Source organism: Peromyscus californicus, unplaced genomic scaffold (assembly GCF_007827085.1).
Source record: "Peromyscus californicus insignis strain IS unplaced genomic scaffold, ASM782708v3 Scaffold_10__1_contigs__length_136768540, whole genome shotgun sequence".
In the NCBI taxonomy this organism is placed as follows: Eukaryota; Metazoa; Chordata; class Mammalia; order Rodentia; family Cricetidae; genus Peromyscus; species Peromyscus californicus.
The window spans coordinates 20,298,383-20,322,861 of record NW_026294391.1 but is presented as its reverse complement, the minus strand read 5'-3'; the positions used below and the strand labels follow the sequence as shown (position 1 = coordinate 20,322,861).

Genomic DNA, 24,479 nt, shown 5'->3' with positions numbered 1-24,479 from the left:
CATACCTGTGAGGGATTTTTTTTCTTTTCTCTTTTAAAAAAACTATTCAATGTGCACTGGTGTATTGCCTGTATATTCTTTGTGAGGGTGTCTGATCACCTGGAACTGGAGTTATAGACAGTTGTGAGCTGCCATGTGGGTGCTGGAAATTGAACCCAGGTCCTCTGGAAGAGCAGCCAGTGCTTCAAGACAGGGTTTATCTATATAGCCTTGGCTGTCTTAGAACTCACTCTGTTGACCAGGCTGGCCTCATATTCACAGAGATCCACCTGCCTCTGTCTCCTGAGTGCTGGGATTAAAAGTGTGCGCCACCACCGCCTGGCCAACCAGTGCTCTTAACTTCTGAGCTCTCTCTCCAGTCCCGAGGGATTTTTTTTTCTTAATTAAATTATTTGAAGTGGGAAAACCCACTTTTAATCCAGATCTCTGAGGTGCGAAAATCCATCTTTAATCTGGGCCACACCCTCTGCTGGCAGCCTATATAAAGGACATGGAAGGAAGCTTGCTCTCACTGTTGCTAGCAAGTCCATTCCTTCACTGGCATTAGAGTGTACTTCTTCAGGATTCCAGAATAATACCAGCTAAGACATTCAGTCTTGTGGACTGAACATCTAATGGATTCTTGGACATTCTGTTAATAGAAAGACATTGTTGGACTAGCTGGACTGCAGCCTGTAAGCCATTCTAATACACACACACACACACACACACACACACACACACACACACACACACGCTCATTTTATAAGTTGTATTTCTCTTGAGTACCCTGACTAATACATCTTTATTTTCCTAAATGTCTTCAGTTATTTGTTGGTGTTGAGACTGAACCCAAGTCCTCATATGTGTGAAATATGTACTCTGCCACTGATCTAAATTTCCAGCACCATTTTTCATTTATTTAAAAGTCTCCATTATACATTCTTTAAAAAAACAAAACACACATTTCCATTTGTTCTTAAAGCAGGTTAGTTTAATTTTATAGAAGAAATACTTTCAAACGATACAAATGACACAATCATAGAAAACAGTGACAAAACAAAGAGATGAATACTGATTCTAACTTATTCCCACAATAAAAGGTTACTTATTTCAGCAATAATCACCAAAGTCTGACAATGCAATGATTAGATAAAGCAGAAAAACCAAATTCCCTTTTACATTCAGTGATGTTTCAGAGACCCTGGTAGCAGAATTCAGGTTGTTGCATGACCAGAGCTGCCCAGAGACCGTAGTTTTCTTTCTCACCAGGCTAAGCATATATACAAACTCACACAGCAGATGGAAACCTCCCCCATCCTCCTAAAGCCCACAGCCTTTCATTTTTCTGAAGTGGGCAATATATTCTGGACATGGTAGTGTTAAGATGTTGGCAGCTGCCAAAAGGAAGCAAGTGAGGGTATTGGGTATCATATCTGCTACAACAGCAAACAGCCCATGCAATACACCTGCACACAATTCACCTTCGCAAAGTCAGATGGCAGGGAGAGAGATATGATGGAAAGGTGTCAAACCTAGGTGCTCCTCTTTAGGATGCATGTGTTTCCTGTCGGGTATGAGGAGGAAGACAATGCTCCCCACAGAAACTGGTATAAGGTAGGCAGTGATGTTTCTGAAAAGTACGTCTGGGTTTTTTTTGTATTGGCATAGTAGGTTTTCCTCAGTTGCTCCCTAATTTGGGTTGGCAGAAAAGCTACCTCATTCCAGGTAGAGAGTGGCCTGGGAAGAGCTGTCTCTGTGAGGCAGTGTCAGTCACAGTTGGCTCTGGCTGGAGGTTAAGGTCCCAATATTCTGCAGACACAGGGGGTGAGCCTGCAGAGTAATGTTGCTTGCTACTGGCAATGCTCTAAGATTGGTGCCTTGGGTCTCTACCTCTATTGTAGGTTCTTACAAAAAGGAAATTGGGGGGGACGCGGGGGGCAAAAAAGCAAGGCTAGAAACAGGAATGCATAGCAAGAGATGACAACTGTAAAAAAACAAGGTTTTCAGTCTTACCACCACTGACAAATTCCATTGTCTGTGATTGGTCGTATGTCAATGAAATGCTTTTACAAAATTCATTTTTAATAAATGAAAAAAATGAAAGTGGGTTATACAAGGGAAGAGTTTAGAGAATGATGAAAAAGGAGACCTGATTAAAAGGGGCATTTCCAAGGAGGGGAAGGAAGATCTAGGAAGAGAGTTCTGTTTTCTTTGACATTTCCTGTGATTACTTCATTTATTCATTCAAGGCCTCAGAAAGAAAACACATTTACATAAAATAAATGTGTGCTAGGCAAACTAAATTGTTTGGCATTTAAAAGAATCATGGCATATTTTTATTTCATTAAATTTTCCCTCATGAGCTAGTTCTAAGATTCCATGAGGAATATTGGTTCACTCCAATATGAGAGAAGCATTCTGATGTAACTCAAATATTCTCCTGCAATGACTTGCTGGGTAAGCCATGTTACCCACATGCCCTTCTCTCCACACACACAAAAAGCACCTTCAAAGGTTATGTCTCTGCCTTTAGTCTCTGTTGTACTCATTCTTTTCACTTTCCTTCACAAAACGGTAGGGTGGGTAGCGGGAAAGCATTCCCTCCCTGCTGTCTGTCAGACCAGCCAGAGTGGCAAAGATAGCTGCACATGCTTTGACAAACATAAGCAATGTGAGCAGCCACCAGTAACTAGTGGACAGGCAGGCTGAAACCTGGGATGCCGGAGGCTCGGTTGCCAGCTTCAGACTTGTGGTAAGCACAGAAAGATGCATTAGATGACAACACAGCAACAAGGAGCCATCAGTGCCCAGCACACTGGGCACTACAACGCATACACAGCTTGCAGGGTATGACTGAACCACTGCAGTTGATATTTTAACATAACACACAGAGAGTGAAAGTGTACAATATACATGGTAAATGCACCTATGAGAAACTGATACACGTGACAAATTCAGCACATAGTGTTTGCGTTTCAGGTGTCAGAAACAAAACCGGCCCCAAGTTCCATTCTACTGCATGACAAATACTGAAGAACAAAATTTCAGTCTTAAAATACACCTTAAAGTCAGTATTTTCCATCAAGGAAAAAAAGTACTATAAATAAATTACAATACAGTGAATTTGCCTGAACTCACTTCGTTTCTGTCTTCCAGCCTTTAGGTCAAATAAAACAGTGTAAAAACTGTACACTCTTAACATGATAGTTGATCTTTTATAAAATAACCTGTCTTCAGAGATGTCGATTTCACAACAAGGAAAAACCAAGCCCTGTTGCCGTCACTATTAGAAAATATATATGTATAGATATATGGTTTTTTTTTTTTACAAAATGTGTATATTAATAGCTTTGCACAAATATTTTAAAGACAAATTTAGCTAATCTAAGAACTTCATGAAAATAAAACAGGCAGATAAATACTTCATGTGCACAATGCACTACATCAAACGTCGTCGGCTGGGAGAGGAGGTATGTTAATCCTTGGTCTTGTAAAAAATGCTATCTTCTCCCTAGGATTGGAAAGAATTATGTGTTAGAAGTGGTTCTTAAAAGATTATGGCTGTAGCTCAGGGACAGAGTACACGTCTAGTTTATGCAAGGCCCTAGAATCAATCCACAGGTAGCAAAGGTGGGGAGAGGAGGGCTGAACTTAAATCTCCAGTGACAACGGTATGTATAAAGCCCTATGGTGTACTTATCTTTAGTGGTTAAAATACTAATTAGTATATGGTAGGTACACAGGAAATACTTGTTCTATTAATAAATGAACAAGAAGGTAAAAACTGTATGAATGAGTTCTAAATCGTAAGTATACTCCTAAATGCTAGTTATGACAAGGATATGAATATTAAAGATTTTAAAACATTAAAGCTAAAAGCCAAACATAGTATTTAGCAACAAAAAGGACTGACACAGGCAGATGCTACAATATGGATGACCTTCAGAAGCCTGATGCTAAATGTAATGAGGAAGACACAGAAAACTACATGTTGTATGATCCCATTAATAGGAAATAGGTAAAGGATGCAAATGCAGAGAGACAGGGAGCAGACTGCTTGTTGGTAAGGCTCAGAGAGGGAGATAGGCTTGACCACCAAGTAGGTATGAGGCACTTTCCTTTGTGGTTGATGACAGTGTTTGAAAACCAAATGGAGGGAGTTGCAGCATGACATTATTGATGCAGCAAATGCTATTGATTTGTTCATTTTAAATGTATTAATTTTATACTTTCTGAATTTCACTGTAGCTTTTCACAGCCACAGAGAATATAGATATAATGATGCAATTAATTCCCCCCAAAGAACTTTACCTGCTTTTGCAGGTAAACCTAATCTATGTAATTAAAATCCAAAGCAATCATGATTCTAATGTAGAAAAGTAGCAGATGCTGACAAATGCTTGATTCCTGTGACAGCAAGTCTTTGATCACTGAACTATACGATTTACATGCTTTGCAGTTTGTAGATTTTGTTTCAGTCAAAAGTCAATTAAAAAGGAAAGGTGAAAAGGATGTGTGTATGTATGTAAATTAGTTACCTACAGTAGCAAATGTTTAGAAAACAGAAACCGGTTAATAAAAAAGAGTAGTTGGGTGAATTAGAAATAAAAACATTATGTTCAAATAAACTAACAAAGTATGTAGCGTCCTGAGATATTTTAATTTTTAAACAACAGACTTCCACATTATAATTACAGGTGGCATGAAAAAAAAGTATAAAAATATAAAAAACAATCAGAAGAAAACATCAAAATGCTACTAGTGGCAGGACATGCTGCTTACAGTAGATTCCAATTGACTGTGCTTTTTGTATTAACCCAGGTGCCAAGGTGATAAGAAAGCAGAATGTTGGGCACAGGGTCTACTTCCCTGCCTACCTAAAGGTCTGCACTTGGATGGGCTCCTTGTGGTTCTGCCCTCGAAGCTGATAGATCTCTTTGGAAGCCTTCTTCAGCATCTTCTCAGCTACTTGTTCTTGATGGTAGTCAAGTTTGGTCTGTCTTGTCTGCAACAGAAACATTTGATGAGCAAGACTTTCTACTGCTACTTAAAAAAAAAAAATGGCCAGGCACTGATGGCACACGCCTTTAATTACAGTATTTGGAAGGCCAAGTCAGACAGATCTCTGTGAGTTTGGGGCCAGTCTGTTCTACAGAGGGAGTTCCAGGAAAGCCAGGGCTGTGACACAGAGAAACCCTGTCTCAAAAAAACAAACCAAATCAAACAAACAAACAAAAAAGAATGAATGAGTTCACTCCCATCCCCGGAGTCCAGAAGATGTAACACCAGCCACAAAGATCCAGAAGAAAGAAAGGCCAGTCCCTTCTGCAGCCACAGACATGCTTGGGGGTGGTTGCGGTGGTTGGAGCCATGCCTGCCTGAATGTGGCCCCAGGGCATTCTCCACACAAGGCAAGCAGGAGCTGGGTGCCCTTCCCTCTCCTTGAAGAACCTCTAGGTGTCCACTGGTGCCAACATAAATGTGCATAGTAGGGGAAAATGTCATAAAACAATTGTCAGTATCTTTTCAATTACTACATCATGATAGGAACAGTCACAACTAGACTCAAGGTGGCAACCATGGTTAAGAAACAGTTAGGGGGTTCTAGAGTGAGTCCAGAGCAGGCTCTTGGCCCTCTTACCTGCCTCTCCGCTTCCTTCAGTAGGGTACGGAACCGTTCATCTCGGAGCACCCAGTGTGGGAGGTCAGTCTGGCCCCGCAGCTGGGCATCTTCCAGACGCTGCCTCAGCTCCCGGAGGGTTCCAATCTCCTCATTCAGCTGCCGCTGCCGGGTCCTCGAGGCCTGGAGGTCCAGCTCCAGGTCCAGCGAGGTGCGGGCCATGAGCTCGGCCAGAGACGACCTGCAGGGCTGTGGAAAGCAGGCAGGGGGCACCAGTGAGCATACACACCAGCTTGGAGTGGTGCAGTCTTCAACTGGAAGGTTCTTCCACAATTAACAGGAGATGACTATGGTACAAGAGTTTCTCTAAATACAACCTATCCCACATCTACATTTTAAAAATCCAGATTCTGGCAAGATTAAATCTCTACTTCAATATAAAAATAAGGAACAACAACCTTTTTTCTTTAATAATAGCCTACAACTGTGTAAAAGTATAGAGCAACAGACCCTTATACATGTAGCTGACAGGAAAAAAAATGAACACACTTTTAGAAATGCCATTTGATAATATACGTCTAAAGCAGCAAAATGTGTATTTTCTTTGGTTTTTAGATTTCATTTTTTTACTTGCATCTGAAAAGTACAACTGTCAACACACAAAAGTGACCCAATTAAGTAAAGTTATAGACAGAGGGGAAAAAAACAAATATATAAAAGCAGGAAAGTCTGGTGTTCATGGCCTCCAATGGGTCAAGGTCAAAGATGGTGATCAACAAAAGAGCACAGATCAGTAACAAAGAATGACTCAGTTCACACTGTTTATACTGGTCCTGTTCAGACACAACTTCTGTAGCCCAATCATATGTTTTCTTAGATTTCCCAGTCTGCAACTAATCTGTATACCAACATCACATGGGAATCTTGGATTAAAAAAAAAATCTATTCCAAAGGATGCTTGCCCAGAAAAGACAAGACTTATCTAGTACCTTACAAACTACAACTTTTAAAGCTGGCATGGTAAGGAGAAGAAAAAAATTGGCGAGTAAAGGCAATGAAAGCTATAGAATAGTTCTTTGTAGAAGCATGCGGTATGTTGAGAAACTCAGATGTAGAGGATGGAGAGATGCTAACTGCTTAGCACCATGTACTGCTCTTGTAAAGAACCTGAATTGGGTTCCCAGTACCCATGCCAGGTGGCTTACAACTGCCTGTAACTCAGTCTCCAGGGGATCAGGCACCTTTTTCAGAATTCCACAGTCATCTGCATTCACATGTGCACACACTCCCACACACATACACATAATTAAAAGTAAAAAATAAAACATAAAAAAGCCCAAATTTGCCAAGTCTATATATATATACTCTCCTGTCAAAAAGGAAAAAAAGAATAACATCACATAGAAACGATTATTCATTTGATACACCCAAGACAACAATAATCACAAATGATACAAAATCATCTCAATAAATACTAATAGCATTATGACACTATTACAGTTTATAAAGAAGTTTACAAAGAAATAAAAAATATTATCTTTTAATTAATGTGACTTTAACCATTTCCTAAAATACCTTTATAAAGAGGATTATACAAATAAAACACAGAGCAGATATAGATTCCATATTAGTTTCTGTGGCACACACCTGTTTGTAGCGAAGGGTTCGTCTTTCCAAAGTATTTCGAACAAAGGAGGACTTCCTAGGCAGTGTTGAACTGTCACTGTCACTACGATAAAGCTGTACCAAAAAGAAAGATATTCAGAAACAAGTTATGAGACATTTTTTATTCACTCACTGTGTATTCTGAGTGAGATTCTTTTTTACTTCTCCCAGACATTTAAAACACATTTAAAACCTTTGTTGATGCTTTTACTAGGTCTCTGGATCTACAAAAGAGTTTTAAGGGAAAACAAAAGACAAAACCAAAACCAAAACAAAGTAAACAAAACTGCCATCTGCTCTTTTTTCATGCTCATCAACTTAACCAAATGGCCTTTCTACCCTGATCAAATCAATCATACTTCTGTACTATCCATACCAACTACAATTTGATATTAGGTAAGATGCTTACAAAAGCAGGTACTGTCTTCAGCATGTTTCACTGTTTAGCAATCATTCACATTTGCTATTTATTTCTGGTTTTAGTGAAATGGCTTTCTGGAAAAAGAGACTCACTCCTTGTAGAAGGACAAGCCAATATTCACCGAGCCCCACTGTGCCAGTCAAGGGAAAGGTGTGGTTTAAAGGAGGAAAATAAACAGAATTTCTTTATGGGAGGGAGCCCCTATAGATTTCATGTGGTGGTAGATCAATGGTTGTCTGAGTGCCCAAGTCTTGCCTTCCCAGCTTTATTTTCTGTACCAGTTTACAGGAGATATTCGGGAAACAGTGCATGGACACTTATTGTTCTCTGGTCATACCAACATGCATATAAACAGCCAGGCTTCTAACACCATCACCAATAAATGCAGTCTTTTATGCAGGGCACAGAGCTCAACCCAGCAGCTGCTAGTCTTCCTCTAAGCAGTAAACTCTGCCCCACTACTACCCTATTGTCAAAAAGCATCTGAATCTGCTCCCTGGTGGTTCTGCCAGAGTATACACTACAGAAGGACCATGAGGATGGTATTCAGATAAGTATGTCCAAGGTCCCATCATGACCATTTTCTCTTAAAAGCCCTTTCACTGTCCAGGTCAGTGGTGGTGGTGTTATCCTGGTACTGTCTAATCAGCTCAAACTCACTGTACTCCCTTCAATGACTACAGTGGCTTGCATCTCCTATTCACCTACCTGCAGGTTCTCAGTCCCATGTGCACATCAGAACTTCCAAAAGTTCTAATTCTCATGTCCTACCTGTGACCAGTGACAAGTCTCTAAGAGTGAGACCTGGGTGTTAGTATTTCGTGAAGCACTCCAATGTGATTTGACTGTGTATCTCCATCATTCCACAAAGGGCATAAATTTCCATGTGGATGAACTGGAATGTACTTCTTAGAGCCTATAGGCTTCAAATTGGCTGGTACCTTGCTGCTCAGCCACTCAACCATGCTTCAGGACTTCTAAGGAACATGCTAGTGCAACCTATACATCTCTATCCAACTCAAGACTGTCCCATTTTGACTTGCTGTTTCTGAGGCTGATGTCACAACATTTACCCTGCCTCCATGAGATGGAACACACACAGTAGTGAAAATCTGTGGAAGGTAGAATTCAGAGGAAATGCAGAATTCAACAGGCCCAGGGCCAGGTGGCAAGCTAAGTGCCTAGCACTCATCTTTATCTCCACTCATACATGGTGTTCATTCATTCGTTGGTATGGCTTGTGAGAATATGCATTTTTTTTAGCAGAAATAGTAAAAATGAGAAGATGACAAAGAGAATGAAGAAGAAAATGTTACAGACAAGAGTAGAGGAATTGCAACTCACTCTGCAAACATACTGGCTCCTTGCTCCTGGTGAAAAGGTCTGCGAGCGCACAATGGTGCTGCTGCGGACGAACGGAGAGCCTCTGGCACGGCGGCTAAGCCGTTCCTTGCGAACATTCACTGCATCCCCCAGGAAAAGGTCTTCTGTGGTGGTCTCCTTGTCAATCTAGGTAGTAAGCTTTTTGTTACTTTATAGTACAAGTGATACACTAAATGATACACAACCTCCTCTCCGAAGTTTCCTCCTGCTGGTATACCTGCCTTTTTAAACCTACCACGCAAAAGCTGCATTGCAAGAACATACAGTAGTTTATTTTCTCACTCCTTACTCCTATTAGCCCTCTTTTTCTACTTTTTGAGACAGAGTCTATGTATCCCAGGCTGGCCTGAAACTCATTACACAGTCCATGCTGGCCTTGAACATACAGCAATCTTGCTTTATCTCCGCAAGAGAAAAATGACCCACGAGAATGCACTGAAGAAATGTCAGGCTATTTTCCATAGCAATTACACCATCTTACAACCTCACCCTTTCCAAAATATAAATATAAATAAAGAAAGGGGAAAACATCAATCTAGCCTCCCTAGCCACTCATTTGGTGGCTACTTTTCAAGGTTATAAACAGTAGAATAGCAGCGATTCCTGGAGGCCTAGTCTAAAACAGCTACTCTAATCTGCTGTAGAAGCTGCAGACTAAGAAATGGCCAAAGGGGAGGGTTCACACTTGCTGTTTCAGGGACCTTGGTGATAGCATGTTTAGCATGTTTACCCAAATAGTTAGGGTAATATTGTTTCAGTGAGGTATAGATACAGTGTCAATTGCTCAAAACATAGTTGTCCCCGGAGATGGGGAAGGGATCACCACATAATGGTGTAAAAAGCTCCCTTTTTAAGTTACAGTTGTCCTTTCCTTGTAATCTATGGGTGATTGACATTTCTGTAAGACCTACTGCACCCACATTAAGGCCTTACAGATCTTAGGCAATGCTACTGTTCAGCATTCGGTAATATAGAGCCTTTGCTTAGCTATTACCTTCAAATGCCACACATCTCCAAACCCCCAACACCCACAAGGCATGGCTATTAGTGAGCACATGTTCTACTCCTACATGTAAGCATGTCAGTCTAGTGTCCTGCAGTACACCTGCCTCTCTTCTACCCTGTCCCTCACTTTCCATAATAGGTATGGGGACATACCCTCTCTCCTTCTAGGACTGGCCAGGCAGTATAAATTCAAAGGTTTTTTTGACACTTTTTACTCACCTTAAGAGGCAGGGGTTGAAGTTTCTCAGGGTTGTAAGAATCTACCTGGCCAGCAAACACATGCCCATGGATGGAGTCCACACCAGTGTAACAGGAGTCTGGGTAGTGGGGGCTGGTCTGGGTGCAGTTACTACAGCCACTATCAACCGAGTCAGCCTGCCAACTCCTAAAGGTAAACATTGCAATAGCCCATGAAAAGCTCATCAGAGGTGATGCCTTTCATTGCTGTTTGTAGAACTGAGTAGCAGAAAAAGCAAAGAAAACCTGTTTCTTTGACTAAAGACAGCTGCTGTTCCCATAAAGTAGGACTATTTCTGTTTTCTAAGGAAGACAGTACTTGTATTTCTCTATCACCCCATTGGAACCACTTAAGATACCAAAAACTCTACCAGAAAATGCCCCAAACTTGCTCTCTGACCACTAACAGAATACCCTGTTCCTCTGCTAGGTGCTCCAAAAGCACATTTTTGTCTAAACTAAATTCAGGCAAAGTCATGTGAAGAAGCAGTGAACTTCACAAAGACAATATTCTTCATGGAAATCTGTAGAAAGAATTCAACATGTAAATGCCTCCATAGAGGATCAGTCAAGCCACTTAAGCAGAGGCGCTCATTAACCTGAACTATTCATCCATTTCTCACAGGTCTTTATAGTCAAGGAGTCATTGATGGACGGCTTCAAGCAGCAGTAGAAAAAGAAGCTGCCTGGTTATAAGATTATATGCTTCTGATGAGGACTGCGTCCAGAAGAGGAAAGTCCACAAAGACAAAGTGCATTTGTGGTAGAATAGGGTCAGAGGAAAGGAGAATTGGGAATGACTGATAATGGGTGGTGGGTGGTATTTTCACTTCATGAAATTTCTCCATAGCTGACTGTGGTAAAAAAAAAAAAAAAAAAAAAGGTATACTGCAATTATATCCCAAACTAGTGAGTTGTACACTGCACAATGTAAATGGCAGATAGATGAAATCTCAATAAGGTGGGTTATAAAAATAACAATGGTGGAAGTGTAGCTCAGTGGTATAATACTTGCCCAGAATGTACAAAGCTTTAGGTTTAATTCTCAGTACCCTAAAAGAAATGAAACACACAAACAAAAAACTTAAAGGAGCTTTGAGTCAGGTATAGTGGCATATGCCTATAATCCTAGCACTCAGAAGGCAAGAGAACTCCAAAGCCACCTTGGGCTAAATAGTAAGAACCCATCTCCAAAAACCAAGAGGAGGAGGGACTTTGCTACCATTAGTCTCAGCAGAGGGGAGTCCTGGAAAGAAATCTGAAGTTAAAGGAAGAGGACTGGGCACAGAGCTCTGGGTATTTCTCTTATTCAGATCACCATGAAATTCCCCACTAGGATCTGGCTCCTGAGTAATGGTACAGTAGCACCACCCAGCACATTCTAGAGAGGCAAAGAGGGGAAAGCAACTTGCAATCAGAAACACTCCCCTGAGAGCCATGCTAACTGGCACTGGGCAGGCTAGCCTGTCTGCAGGAACTTCACTTCACCTCCCTAAGGTACTGTACAAAGTTCTGCCTCTTCCTTTAGCCCTAGGAGGGCAGGGGACTAGGCACTCACCTCTCAGATACAGCCTCTCCCTGCTCTTCCTTACGCTCCATCTCCAGGATCTCCTCCTCAGTATATTCCAGCTTTACACGTTCCTCTGCCAGCTCTCTCTCCACAGCTCGTAGTTGTGCTGTGGTTCTGGCCAGCAGCACTGTCACTGCATCCTGAAGGAGGAAAGGATGCTTCTGAGAACCAGCTCACCTCTTGGCCACGCAGGAGAACAAACCCCACCATTCACAGCAACACTGTTCACCCTGTGCCTATAGCTCTGTGTCTACAAATCTGTACAAAAGTAGTAATCATGAATACGTTTGCATTAAAAATTCATTTTCAGGAAGTAGCCTTATGTATTACCATGTTCCCATTTGATTCCTTCCCTTGAGACTTTTTCCCTGATAACACATGCAGACTTGTAGTCTACAAGGAATCTTCTTAGAAATGAGTACTTGGAACAAAACCAGTCTCAAAGCCAAGAAAACAGTCATGAAAAATTGGCTCCTTGAGCCAGGGCCATGTACCGTCTTTCCGGAGCTGGCATGCACGGTGTCCCGTGTGGTACTCTCCATAACTCGCACAGGCTCTTTCGGCTTAGGCGGCTCAGGGCTGGCAAAGACTTGCACAGGATACCAGCGCAGTTGCATGTCGCTTGAATTGTCACAGTCGGCCAAGTTTATCTGAGCAATGCCCTACACAGGTGTTAAAAATAAAAGCCAGAACCAGTCCTTGATGATTTTATTTCATAACTGTAGTCCCTTAAAATATCAACTTTGACTGCCAGAACCCACACGGTAGAAGGAGAATGAAAATTTTCCTCTGACCACTACATATACACTGTAGCATGCACACCCTCACCCCTACTTGCCTCACCCCCATACAAAGTATATACACACACACACACATATATATATATACACATATATATAAACATAAATCAGAAAGCATAAAAAAGAAATGGCAGATGAAATTAGGAACACAGAAGAGAAGGAGGAGGAGAGAAAGAAGACAGAGTCATAAAACAGAGAGAAAGGGAAAAGAAAAGAGGGGGAGAACACCATATGAGCCAGCAGAGGCCTTGCTGCTACACGTACCAGCAATTCTTCCTGTAGCTGAGGATTCACTGAACACACGTATAACTGCAGTGATTTCAATGTCAACATGCTGGAATGCACAGGGATTCTGAACACTTCATTAAACACCAGTGGAGCTTGGAATTCCAGAGACTTGGAACAGTAGGTGTTGGGAGTGCCGGAGTCTAGTGGGGGCAAGTAGACGCGGATGTGGCTGGGAACAGAGAGGGGGAAACACGTTGGTAGGCAGCATGGACTAATATGCTCACTTACTGGTATGATATCAGTGGTGTGGTTCCCACCCTTCAGGTTCAAAGGACTAACGCATCTCTGTGGATTGGATGGAGCATACCTGACTAGATAAGCCAAGATAAGACTGGGGGATGTGAGGTTCTGCTGGACACTGTTTCAGCAAGAGATCTTCTGCCCTTTCCTGACAGTTCTAGCATCCACAGAGGTAGAGCCTGTTTCCTGTGCTTTCTACCCCTATCCTGGAACTTGGCACATAGATGAGAGGGCTGAAATATTTGTGACCACTGGTGTGTATCACCAGGTGAGATGAATCCCAATGTGGACTCCCATGTTTACAAAGCTAGTTCACAAGGAATGGATGGGGTTGGAGCATTATTGGCAGTTCCTCACCTTAGTGAGACCCTCCACAAGTACCCACCTAGGGTCACAGAGTAGAGAGAGGCAGAAATTCTGCCACTGAGGCCAAGGATACTAGCAGACTGCCAAATGGTCCCAATTCCCATTTCCTGTTCCTCTCCTAGTCAAGGACTCCCTGAATCCAGTCTCAGGCCTCTTGATACACATCATGGGACTACAGAATGGAATGGTCTTGCACCATCACCACCCAGCCCTTTGAGAACATGATAATCCTCAATATTACCAGTGACAGGCCCTTCCTTGGTAGCAACACTGTACATCAAATGCCTCAACTAATTAACCAAGTTCTTTAATATATATAAAATCCTTTGTACTTTATATAGATATTCATTACTGCTTCACTGAAATTCAAGCTTCCAAACCACTTTTCCCCTCCCCAGTCTGCCAAGAAGAATAGGCAATGAGCTGTTTCATGCAGAAGAGGGTCATTACTAGCTATACACAGCTTCCATGTTTCCAATACTGGGAACTTACATTTTGCAGTCTTCCTTCATTACCAGCCCAGCAAGGTTCCTCAGTTGCAGCACATGCACAAGGAGATATTCATTTGTACTGTCATGCCTAGAAAATAAAGCTCATGTTCATAGACTGCAAATTTCCCATGGAGGAAACAACCCTGTGATTCAACTGCAACGGTGGCCACTGGCTGAGGGGCATTTTATCCTATCCTACCCCCAAGGGACATTGGTGATATCTGGAAGCATTACTTACTATCGAAACTGGAAAGGAAGTGTCAAGTGGATGGATGTCAAGGACACAACTGAATACCCTACAGTGTATAAGACGGGACACCATAGCAAAGAATGACCCGATTCTAAATGTCAACAGTGTCAGCACTAAGAAACCTGGACCAGAATAACAAGAATGGGCAATCCAAAACTACAGAACATCCTGCTCTGCCGGCATAAACATCATGGCACCTGCTTTTACTGAAACTGTAAATTAGACATCTAATTGTTATAGACCACTGAATAACCTACTCTGGGGATAAGGGAAGGACCCTGCTTGCTGTGCTTTGTTGAACACTTGTTAACTTCTAACATAAATGTGGAAAATATATCTCCAAGATCTCGAGTTTGATGAAACTTTGAGCATCCCACCTTTCTGACTCCCAACTCTAAGCTAACAGTCCTCAGCTGTGGTATCAATGATGAAAGACAGCAATGCAGCCACTTTTCTCTATCTCTACTTCCTTCTAGCTTTGTTAACTCATCCGAGACTGAAGTAAGACTAGAGCTATCAAGAATGGGGAAGCAACACCTGGGTCACGGGGTTCCTCCAAACCCCTTCACCTGTCCACGGAAATGGGAATGACAACGAAGCAGGCCCCCACTTACAGGACATCTTTAAGGCTGAAAAGTGACTGGGAATATCAAAGGTGATGGAATACCACCCAAGTGGACCCCATTCCATAGGGCATCTTGAAGAACAACAGGAAGTTGGCTTCTATACTCACAGAAATCCCACATAGATCTGGGGCTCGTTGTTTCCATGTGTGTCTCCCAAAGCAGACTCTTCAGCATCTTCATTTCTGAACAATAATGGCAAATCCATCAGGTTTATTCCAAAAGGAACTAGAACTGAGCATTATAGATATGTATACTCTCTCTCATGCTCAGGGTGTCCTTTACTGAGAAGAGCTTTATCAAACTGTGATTCAAGTACATATGTTCATTAAGGGGCTCAAAATCATGGCTCTGGTCTCCAGAGTCCATCATGGGTTATTTCATGGGTACCTGCCCATAAACTTCTTCCTCCCTTGGTTTAAAAAAGGAATTATTTATTTTATGTAATAAGTGTTTTCCTGAGGATAAGTATATGCATTACACACGTGTAATGGCCATGGAGGCCAGAAGAGGGCATTGGAACTCTGGAAATGAAGTAACAGATGTTTGTGAGCTGCTATGTGAGTACTGAGAACTGGTCCCCCACAAGAGCATCAAGTGCTCTTAACCACTGAGCCATCTCTCTAGCCTACCTCTCTGTTTTTAGACAAAGTCTTGCTATCTTAGCCCAGGTTGGCCCAGAACTCACTATATAGCCCACGGTTGCCTCAAACTTGTGGCAATTTTTCCTGTCTTCGTCTCTATAACACTGAAATTATAGGTATGAGCTGCAGCAATAGGTGTCTTGTTTCTTACTGTTTGTTTTGTTTTGTTTTGACCACAAGGGGGCTCCCTGTAGCTAAAGAACTAAAGAAGGAAGAGAGGGAGTAATTTCATTGCTAGGAATGCAATTCCCTCGTATGCATTGTGCATACTTGCTCTTTCTCAGCTCTACTAGCCAGGACCAGGGAATAAAGCCATTCCAGAACAACACAATAAGGGCCAGCCTCCAAATGGCACACAGAAGCCAGAGGTGTTTTCCCCACTAAGGCCCAACCTCCCAAAGACTAAAGGAGGTAGAAAAATGTGCATGGGGCTGTAAACAAAGTTCAGAATTAAACTATTTCCATATAGATCCTTTTGTGCATACCAGTAATGCTCTTGTAAGTGTACTTAAGGATGAAGAAACAAGGTGGTAGTCTCCTAACCTTTTGGTTAGAGGTTCAAACACCCCACTGTCACTGGCAAGGGAGTAATCTGACAGGCATGCAGAAACACGGCGTGCTCTCCTCTCCAGTCTCTTGGCGCTGTCTTCCCGGAGGGTCACTGCTGCAAACAAGGGACACACCTGGGTCAGGAGGTGATAGCACAGGAGGCCAGGAGGATATCTATGGCAGAGTGCTGAAAAGTCACTAAGTGCTCCAGAGACAAGCCACAGCATGTGCATGCAGACAGGCACTGTGCATGATTGTCTTTAATATTGAAGATCAAAACCAAAACCAAAGCAACAGACTTCCTGCTTTTTTTTTTTTTTTTAAGACAGAGGCTCACTATATAATTCTGGCTCTTTAAACTTGAGATATTTCTTACCCTCTTGCATGCTGGTATTATAGTATACACCATTATGGCTGGCACTGGCATCTTCTTTAAAAAGTCTCTTAACTGTCTAGAAATACATGTGGACTCATACATCTTATATTTTCCCTTTGATGATGAGCACATAGAGTATAAAGATGACAGAGGTGGGAAACCCCTAAAAGATCTGGGAGGAAAAGGCTACAAGGAAGGGATAGAGGTAGCAAGGGGTTGGAGGAGATGGGGAGAAACAGAATCACAAAAATACACTTTGTTCAAATATATCATAACAGTATATAATACATTCTATGCTGATTAATTAAAAAGGAAACATATTTCATAAAAGAACAAAGACACAAGAACAGCAGTGACTGTGAGTTGTAATTTTTCACTTTCCCTTTTTATACCATTTGGTATTTTCCATATTTTACACAATAAACCTATTTGATATTGCTTTTATGATCACTTTTTAAAGTTATCCAAATATATCCTAACAGAATTCAATGATCTTCTAAACAGAGACACTGATTCATCCTTTGAAAACACTGTCTTGGAGACCTGTGGCTTGCACAGGGACTGACATTTCTCTATTGATCTCACTGCAGTAGCCTCTTCAGCTACCCTGGGCCACACTAGCTTCTGGAGTAGCTTTCCTGGGTCAGAATGCTACCATTACTGAGTATTTGATTTTTATCTTTCATTCTACTTTTAAGAGCCAAACATAATCACTAACATTTTCTTATCTATTTTACCCTTTTCTTTCACTGAAATGGGTTCCTTTAAACAAAACCAATACAAACACACTCAACCCTTTTTATGTTACATGTAGTTATATATCTTAGGAGCCTATATTTTACAAAGGACATACTTTGTTAAAATACAGAATACATACGATGCCCCAAGATAAGCATTGCTATTCTATCACTTGCTAATAATATCAGTATCTCTCTTGTCTCTATGCTTCTTGTTGGCTAACCAAGTTCCAAAAACTGAAAACTTGACACTCTGAACTGAGGGAAAGGATGAGTCCAGTAACAACCCAGCTGTCTTTCTTTTTAACCAAATTATCACCCACATCAACTAAACCCAAGCACATTAAACAGATAAGGCCATAGCATTTGGTCTCTCAATGTCAACTGGAAACAAAAGCTGGCCTTCCAATTGTCTGTAGTACGAACCATGAGGGTAAGCTGCTTCAGCTCTGATCAGCTAAGGACAGAAACAAGCTCTATCCTGAAGTAGCTGAAGGTCTAAACCTCTTAAATTGTAACCAGAACTCTGAAGCTCTGCTCTTGTCTTCATCGTAGTCCCATGAAATGACCCCAGCCCCGACTGCATGTGGGATCTTCTAGTATCTGAGTCTCTCCATTACAGATCTATACAAGGGAAACCAATGCCTGTTTCTAATCCCTACCCTGTCACCCACCACAGATGCTTCCTCCATACACCTTGAAATCCCTTTGAGGAAACAGCACTAGGTAACAATCTTCCCACTTCCACAGTCCTACCCCAAATTACAATTCTAACCAAAACAGCTCTCTCCTCATTACAATGGGAGTCTGCTCAGAGAAGATGGAGACTAAGAGCTCAGAGTGAGTCACTGAATTCACAAAGCAACAGGGAGTAACTTCACCAGGTGTCCTGAGTGAAAAAAAAAAAGACACAGCAACTTCCACACTACATGGGGCTCTAGGACTTCAAGACAGACTTGGGAAGTAGTGCCAATGAAGCAGGGAATAAAAAGAAGTCTTCTAGCCATTCATTTAAAAACAAAAACATAAACAAAACAAACAAACATATAAAATACATGCTGCTCTTTCCTTAATAAAGATAGACAGACACTAAAACCAAGGAATATAATAAACACTGCTTGATAAAAAGGTGGTAAAAAAAAACCCTGAAAATCACATCACAGCCAAAGCTGTCCACTGGCATATTAAAATAATGAATGCTATTAGATTTGGAGAAAAAAATACATATAGGAAATATTGAAATCTTTTAAAAAAAGTTCTTACATGATTATTAATAACAGCAGTGAAATAAAATTATGATGACAATCAATAAGCTACCACCCCCAGCCATCCTATGCATGATGTTACTGCAAAAGTTGTGCCTGAAGCCTGAACAACAAAGGGGGACAAGGAGGAATACCAAGGCCACTTACAGTAAACGTTTCTGTGGAGCAGCATGAGAAGAGATAAAAAAAAATCAAGAGTGAAAACTGTAAGATTCCAGCTAGTAATTTTAAACAGGGCATGTATAATAAAATCATCAATAAACAGACGAGCAAACTCAAAAGAATTTCATGGATTTTGTTAGCATATTCTAACCAGTAAGTAAAAACAGGAAGTACTTCAAAATCAGGATACATTTAACTTTAAAAATCCAGGAAAGACAGAACTGCAGCAAAAATGTAAAAAATGTCCCAAATTACAGTCTACTCTTCTGTCTTGCCACCTGCCCATCTGACTGCCTTAAGGTATAAAGGGGGGAAAATCACCGCCTTCAAGCTTGGGCAATTTAGATTTTTATCTTAGTAAAATTTTATGTTACTAAAACTTGCCAGAAGGCAAACTTAGATTTTATAGAGCAAGGCTTAAAATTGGAGGGAAATGCATGACTCTGAGCATCACCAGATGATGGGATGAGGGGAATCTGATAAGCATGCCTGAATCCTATGACTACTCTAGAATGCAGAGTTGCTGAATCACACAGGAAAGCAAGGGGTCCCCATATGTTCAGTCTTGAAATCAGTTTACCTGCTGAGGATCCTGGGAGCATCTAGCAGGACTCAGGAACTGATTCTGTCAATTATTTCAAATTCTTAAAGACACAAGTCAAATGACAGTGTCATCTAAGAATCTACCACCAGGTGGCAGTTTCTAAATGTAGATGAAGCAAAACCCTTCCAGTCTAACAATGTCTGTCATAGAATGAGAAATTAAATAAGGAAAAAAAAAAAACTAATGAAATCAGGATCAGAAATAAATTCAGCTCTTCTCCCTCCAAACCTGTTGTTGCCCTGTCCCAGAGGGCCCTCATGTAGACTGTCTGCATAACCAAATATTCTTCAAATTCAACCTTTAGAGAGAACTTAGTAAGAAGGGGGAAGAGTAGAAAGATGAGTTTAATCAAGACATATGTAGAATTCTATCATTATTTCATTTCTGTTGAAAGGAATAAGTATGGAGTGATGAACCTATAATTGTAAAGAAGAACAAAGGGAATAAAGGTTACCCGTATGTGTGAGTTACAGAAACAATGTATCTGGGACATACAAGTACATTTGCAAATATAGGATAAGACACCAAAATAATAAAGTCAAAAGTCAAGAGGCAACCCATAACATAATGATCTCTAGGTAAACATGTAAATGCTAGCCGACTGCTATATAAGGTAAAGATCAATTGATCTTTATATCAATCTATCAATTCAATTATCTCTTAGATAACAAAACAGTGGCAAATGGAAGAAACCATAAAGGTACCTTGTTTGAGGGCAAGAAATGTGGGACGATTCAAGGAAGGTCACAGAACTAGAGGTCAACATGACAGGGAACAGAAATTTGGCCTGAGACTGCTTGTTTGAAGCCGTTTCCACTATACCACATTACTTCTGTATTCCAGTTTTATTTGTGACCCTCTGTTGGATATACAGTCAATAGAATGCTTCTCAGGATTCTCAGCCTCTACATTACTAACATCTTGGGCTAAACCATTTTTGCTGTTTGTAGGGGCTGCACTATGTATTTATAGGAGGCTTAGCAACCTTCTTAGCCTCAATCCACTAAGTACCAAAAGTATGCCTTCTGCCCATTTGTGAGAGACCAGTGTCTCTCCAGACATTGCCAAATTTCCCTCCAGTCAGGGAGGAAAGAGCCACCACACTATTAGCCTAAATTGAATGTCTAGAATATTTTTGCTGTGTAAATGAAAGTTGACTACATGGGCTGAACTTCAGGTACAGGAAACCTTGTTCTTGGTATTACATTACAGTAGTCAACAGTTTCTCAAACAGCACTAAAGTATCAATAAGGGGTTGAACTAACACAATTGAGTAGATGAAGAGTCCTATATAGTCTGGTGGTCCTCCATCTGGAGAACAACAGAGAAATGACTAGGTGCTAACTGGAGTGTCTTCTGAAATGGCACAATCAGAATTAGTTCCACATGTGATAGAATTATATACTTAGAAACAAGGGCATGTGGCTAAAGAAAGAAGTCAAAGTGGCAATGGCCACTTTGTGACAGAGGAAGCAGACATTTCTACCAGGATGCAATCAGATTCAAGTCTACATGCTGGTCTGAGGAGAGTATACACAGAAAGTTCCATCTTAGCACAGGCACTGCTGAGTGCACTGAGGTCCTACTAACTCTTTATTTGTGTTTGAACATGAATGCCTATGAATAAGATTATGTAGATCTTAACATTATTTTTCAACAATTAAGTACATTCCATAAATGAGCTGAATACAACTTCATCAATGTCAGTCTTTCCTGACACAGTCAAGAAAGACTAATGAAATGAAGATCTGGATTCTTCCTAGCCCTATCAATATACTGAAACTAATAGCTCACCAGTAACTCAAGTCACCAGCCTCAAAGCCACAACTCCCCACTCCTCCCTCCCCCAGAAACTCAGGCCTTTCTTCTCATTACCACTTACTTCCACTAGTGGGAGCCACAAGTTGAGGTCCCCGCTCACGGGGTCCTTCCCCATCCACAGGGATTCCATGTGGCTGAAGTGTCGCAGTTCCCTGCAAATCTTCATCTCCTAGAGTAGAGGCCTGTGACCGCAGTCTGTCCAGTGTTCCCAGGCCTTGCACCTCAAAGCTGTCAGTCATCTGTGCCAGAGGGGAGTCCCTCGAAGCTGGGAGGAAGGGTGTGTCTAAGGGAGAGCTGGGGGGTGACAGAGAGGACAAGGAGGAGCGAGAGGACAATGAGGCCAGAGACTGGGGTGTATCCAGGGACTTCCTCTGCTTGTGGAAGCCCGAGTGGCTCTGTGGGTCTGTGAAGGGGACATCACGCCCCAGGGAATCAAAGGGGATCAGATCGAAGCGTAGAAGCTGGCCACACTCAGCATCAGCCTTCTCATACTGTGGGAGGCCGTAGATGTCTGTGAAGCTGATGGAGCTGAGGGAGCCACGGCTGGAGGCCAGTGAGCCCCTGCTGGAGGCCAGGGACCCACGGCTGCTCCCAGAGGACATAGTCAGGGTGCTGGCAGATAGGCTGAAACAAAAGAGCCATGGTTTCAGAAAAACACATGCTGCTCCCACTACCCACCACACGGTAGCTGGGCTGTAGCCTCAGGGAAGAACAGAGCCAACGGGAATGCAGTTCTAAGCTTGAGAGCATCTGATCAGAGTTTGCTTCTTATCTCCTTTGAATGACACTCAGCGCACAACAGCAGACTCTTTCCTGAGTTGGAGGAGTGACTGATAATGTCATTCATACAAAGCCCTCCACATCCTGCTTCACAATACAGTAAACGCTTGACAAAGGGAGCTGCCATTATGCATCCAGATGTTGCTTTTACAAAAGCCCCATAATAAAAATGTGCATAGATGAGTGCTTTTGAAGCTGCTAAGTAAATTATACATTGTTTTAATAAACTTGACTTCATAATTGAACTCCATGTCCTCCTGCCTCAGCCTTCCACATGATAGAATTATAGGCGTGTGCAAACATACTTACTTATTCTGAAAGCAAATATGGTTCTCCTCATTTTATCTGAGTTGTATGTTAGCAAGTTATGTACAAAAACAAAATGTATCAACTTTTCTACTCTGTTTAATCCCACTTCAGGTTCCAATTGCTAGTAGTAGAAAATCAAAGCTAAAATAAACTATGAAGTTCATGCACATGTTATTGTAATACAATACATGTCTCTGCAATTAAGTATACATTTCCCTCCAAAAGTACCTTACCTCTTTAACTGGGACTGGAGATATGATGTTAAACGTGTAGCTTCTTCCAGCTGCATGAGCAGACAATTTCTTTTTTCCTGAAGTAGAATCCTATAGATACAAAAATAGTCATTTGTTGGGTCTAAAAGGCAGGGAAATTCTTTTTATAACAAGGAATTTAGCTATAAGGAAGAGTTAGGAATGTACTTCAACGATATATTTGCCCAGTGTGTCTATGGACCTGGATTCTATTCCCATTCCAATATGGAGAAGAAGTAGAAGTAAAAGAGAGAGGAAGGGAAAGAGAAGAGTGAGAGAAAAGAAAAAGAAAAAGGGACAGAGGAGAAATTCAACTCTAAATTCTCTGTAAATAATTCAGGTTGGAATGATTAAGTTAATTCCAAAGGCATACATTATAAATGGCAACATAATAAAAATAGTTTTGTCTTATTTGGAAAATACATCCCTGGAACTCTAAGTTGGCTGAAATACTGTAGATACTTGATATATACATGTTTGGAGCAAGTGGATGATAGAAAGAGTAAGTTAGTCTATGGATGGCTGAAGAGACGAACAGGTGAGTGGACAAGTAGGAGGGCAGGTGAGTGTGTGAATGGGCATATGAATGGATGGTTAAGGTGAGTGAAGGATTACAGGGTAAATGGATAAAAGAATAGACAGAACAAGCTCGGCTCAAGTGCATACAGCATGCACTGATTTGCTGGGATTCCTTACAGCAAATCCAACTCCTTCATCCCAGGCCCTCTTAAGCAAAAACTATGTAAAGTTCCATTGACATTATAGTAAAACAGGCTCTATAACATTTTCCACTGATTCAAACATCTTCATGGAGCCACTCATTACACAACACACTTTAAAGCTGAATAACATACGTTAAAACCAATGACTTTCAAAGTATGGTCCACAGACCCTGGGGGAATCCCTGACATCCTGTCAGAGGTCCTAAAATATCTCCTCTTCTTCATGACATATCTGTGAGCAGAAAAATATTCATATGTTCACCACAAACAACATAACAACAGGCTAAATGCTCTAGCAGCTGCCTTCTAGAAAGCCAGATGTTTAAAAAGTTCATTGCAAAAAAATGTTAAAGTACTATTCTCTTTTTTTTTACTTCAAAAACATTATCAGCTATAAAATTTTTATTTCTAATAAGGCTTTGTTATCAAATAATAATGTCAACCTAATTTCTAAATCATTAATTATTGACAGATAAAAACCAGTACAAGCTCTTTGGGACTCCTTAGTAATTTTAACAGTGGAAAGCCATTCTGGAATCCAACAACTTGAGAAGAGCTATAATATACTCTTTTTAATGTAATAGTTTTGTTTTGTTTTTTTTTTGTTTTTTTGGAGACAAGGTTTCTCTGTGTAGTTTTGGTTCCTGTCCTGGATCTCGCTCTGTAGACCAGGCTGGCCTCGAACTCACAGAGATCTGCCTGGCTCTGCCTCCAGAGTTCTGGGATTAAAGGTGTGTGCCACTACCTCCCAGCTTAATGTAATAGTTTTAAGATTCTACTTACTTATAATTTTGAAGGAAAACATTTTATTATTTGTCCAAAGAAAACTTTAGCAACACAATGCCCTCTTGGGTGAATTATTTTAATAATTAGATATTTAGAAGTCTCATATTAGTGCCTTAAAAAGGACAATACAAGCCGGGCAGTGGTGGTGCCCGCCTTTAATCCCAGCACTCGGGAGGCAGAGCCAGGCAGATCTCTGTGAGTTCGAGGCCAGCATGGGCTAACAAGTTCCAGGAAAGGCACAAAAGGTACACAGAAAAACCCTGTCTTGAAAAACCAAAAAAAGAAAGAAAGAAAGAAAGAAAGAAAGAAAGAAAGAAAGAAAGAAAGAAAGAAAGAAAGAAAGAAAGAAAGGACAATACCCTTAACACTTGGAATCATGCCACACCTCATTTCCTGTCACTCACTTGATTTTATCCCCTTTATCAGATGAGGAAACAAACACTCATGGAATGAAAGTAATTTGCCTTGGCTATGGAAGATCAAAGCTTGGGCATCAGCCTGAACCTAAAGGCAGGGCAATTTATCAGATTCC

At 41.2% G+C, this 24,479-nt stretch overlaps 1 protein-coding gene across 2 annotated transcripts in view; it reads right to left on the bottom strand.

Annotated features, from left to right (window-relative positions):
• Positions 1 to 951: 951 nt before the first annotated feature.
• The window catches only part of Wwc3 (WWC family member 3), a 106,818-nt gene continuing 83,290 nt past the window's right edge, over positions 952 to 24,479 (bottom strand). The window contains exons 10-23 of one of the 2 annotated variants that reach the window (XM_052712390.1): positions 22,422 to 22,511; positions 21,161 to 21,723; positions 16,129 to 16,246; positions 15,052 to 15,126; positions 14,070 to 14,156; positions 12,948 to 13,140; positions 12,378 to 12,545; positions 11,872 to 12,023; positions 10,296 to 10,461; positions 9,033 to 9,197; positions 7,250 to 7,342; positions 5,624 to 5,851; positions 4,860 to 4,987; positions 952 to 3,493 (exon numbers count right to left, since the gene is read on the bottom strand). In XM_052712390.1, coding sequence (XP_052568350.1) covers positions 3,427 to 3,493; positions 4,860 to 4,987; positions 5,624 to 5,851; positions 7,250 to 7,342; positions 9,033 to 9,197; positions 10,296 to 10,461; positions 11,872 to 12,023; positions 12,378 to 12,545; positions 12,948 to 13,140; positions 14,070 to 14,156; positions 15,052 to 15,126; positions 16,129 to 16,246; positions 21,161 to 21,723; positions 22,422 to 22,511 — 2,293 coding nt within the window. In that variant the 3' untranslated portion in view covers positions 952 to 3,426. Of the gene's footprint in view, positions 3,494 to 4,859; positions 4,988 to 5,623; positions 5,852 to 7,249; positions 7,343 to 9,032; positions 9,198 to 10,295; positions 10,462 to 11,871; positions 12,024 to 12,377; positions 12,546 to 12,947; positions 13,141 to 14,069; positions 14,157 to 15,051; positions 15,127 to 16,128; positions 16,250 to 21,160; positions 21,724 to 22,421; positions 22,512 to 24,479 lie in introns of both variants that reach the window. The other variant, XM_052712306.1, reaches the window with a different exon arrangement.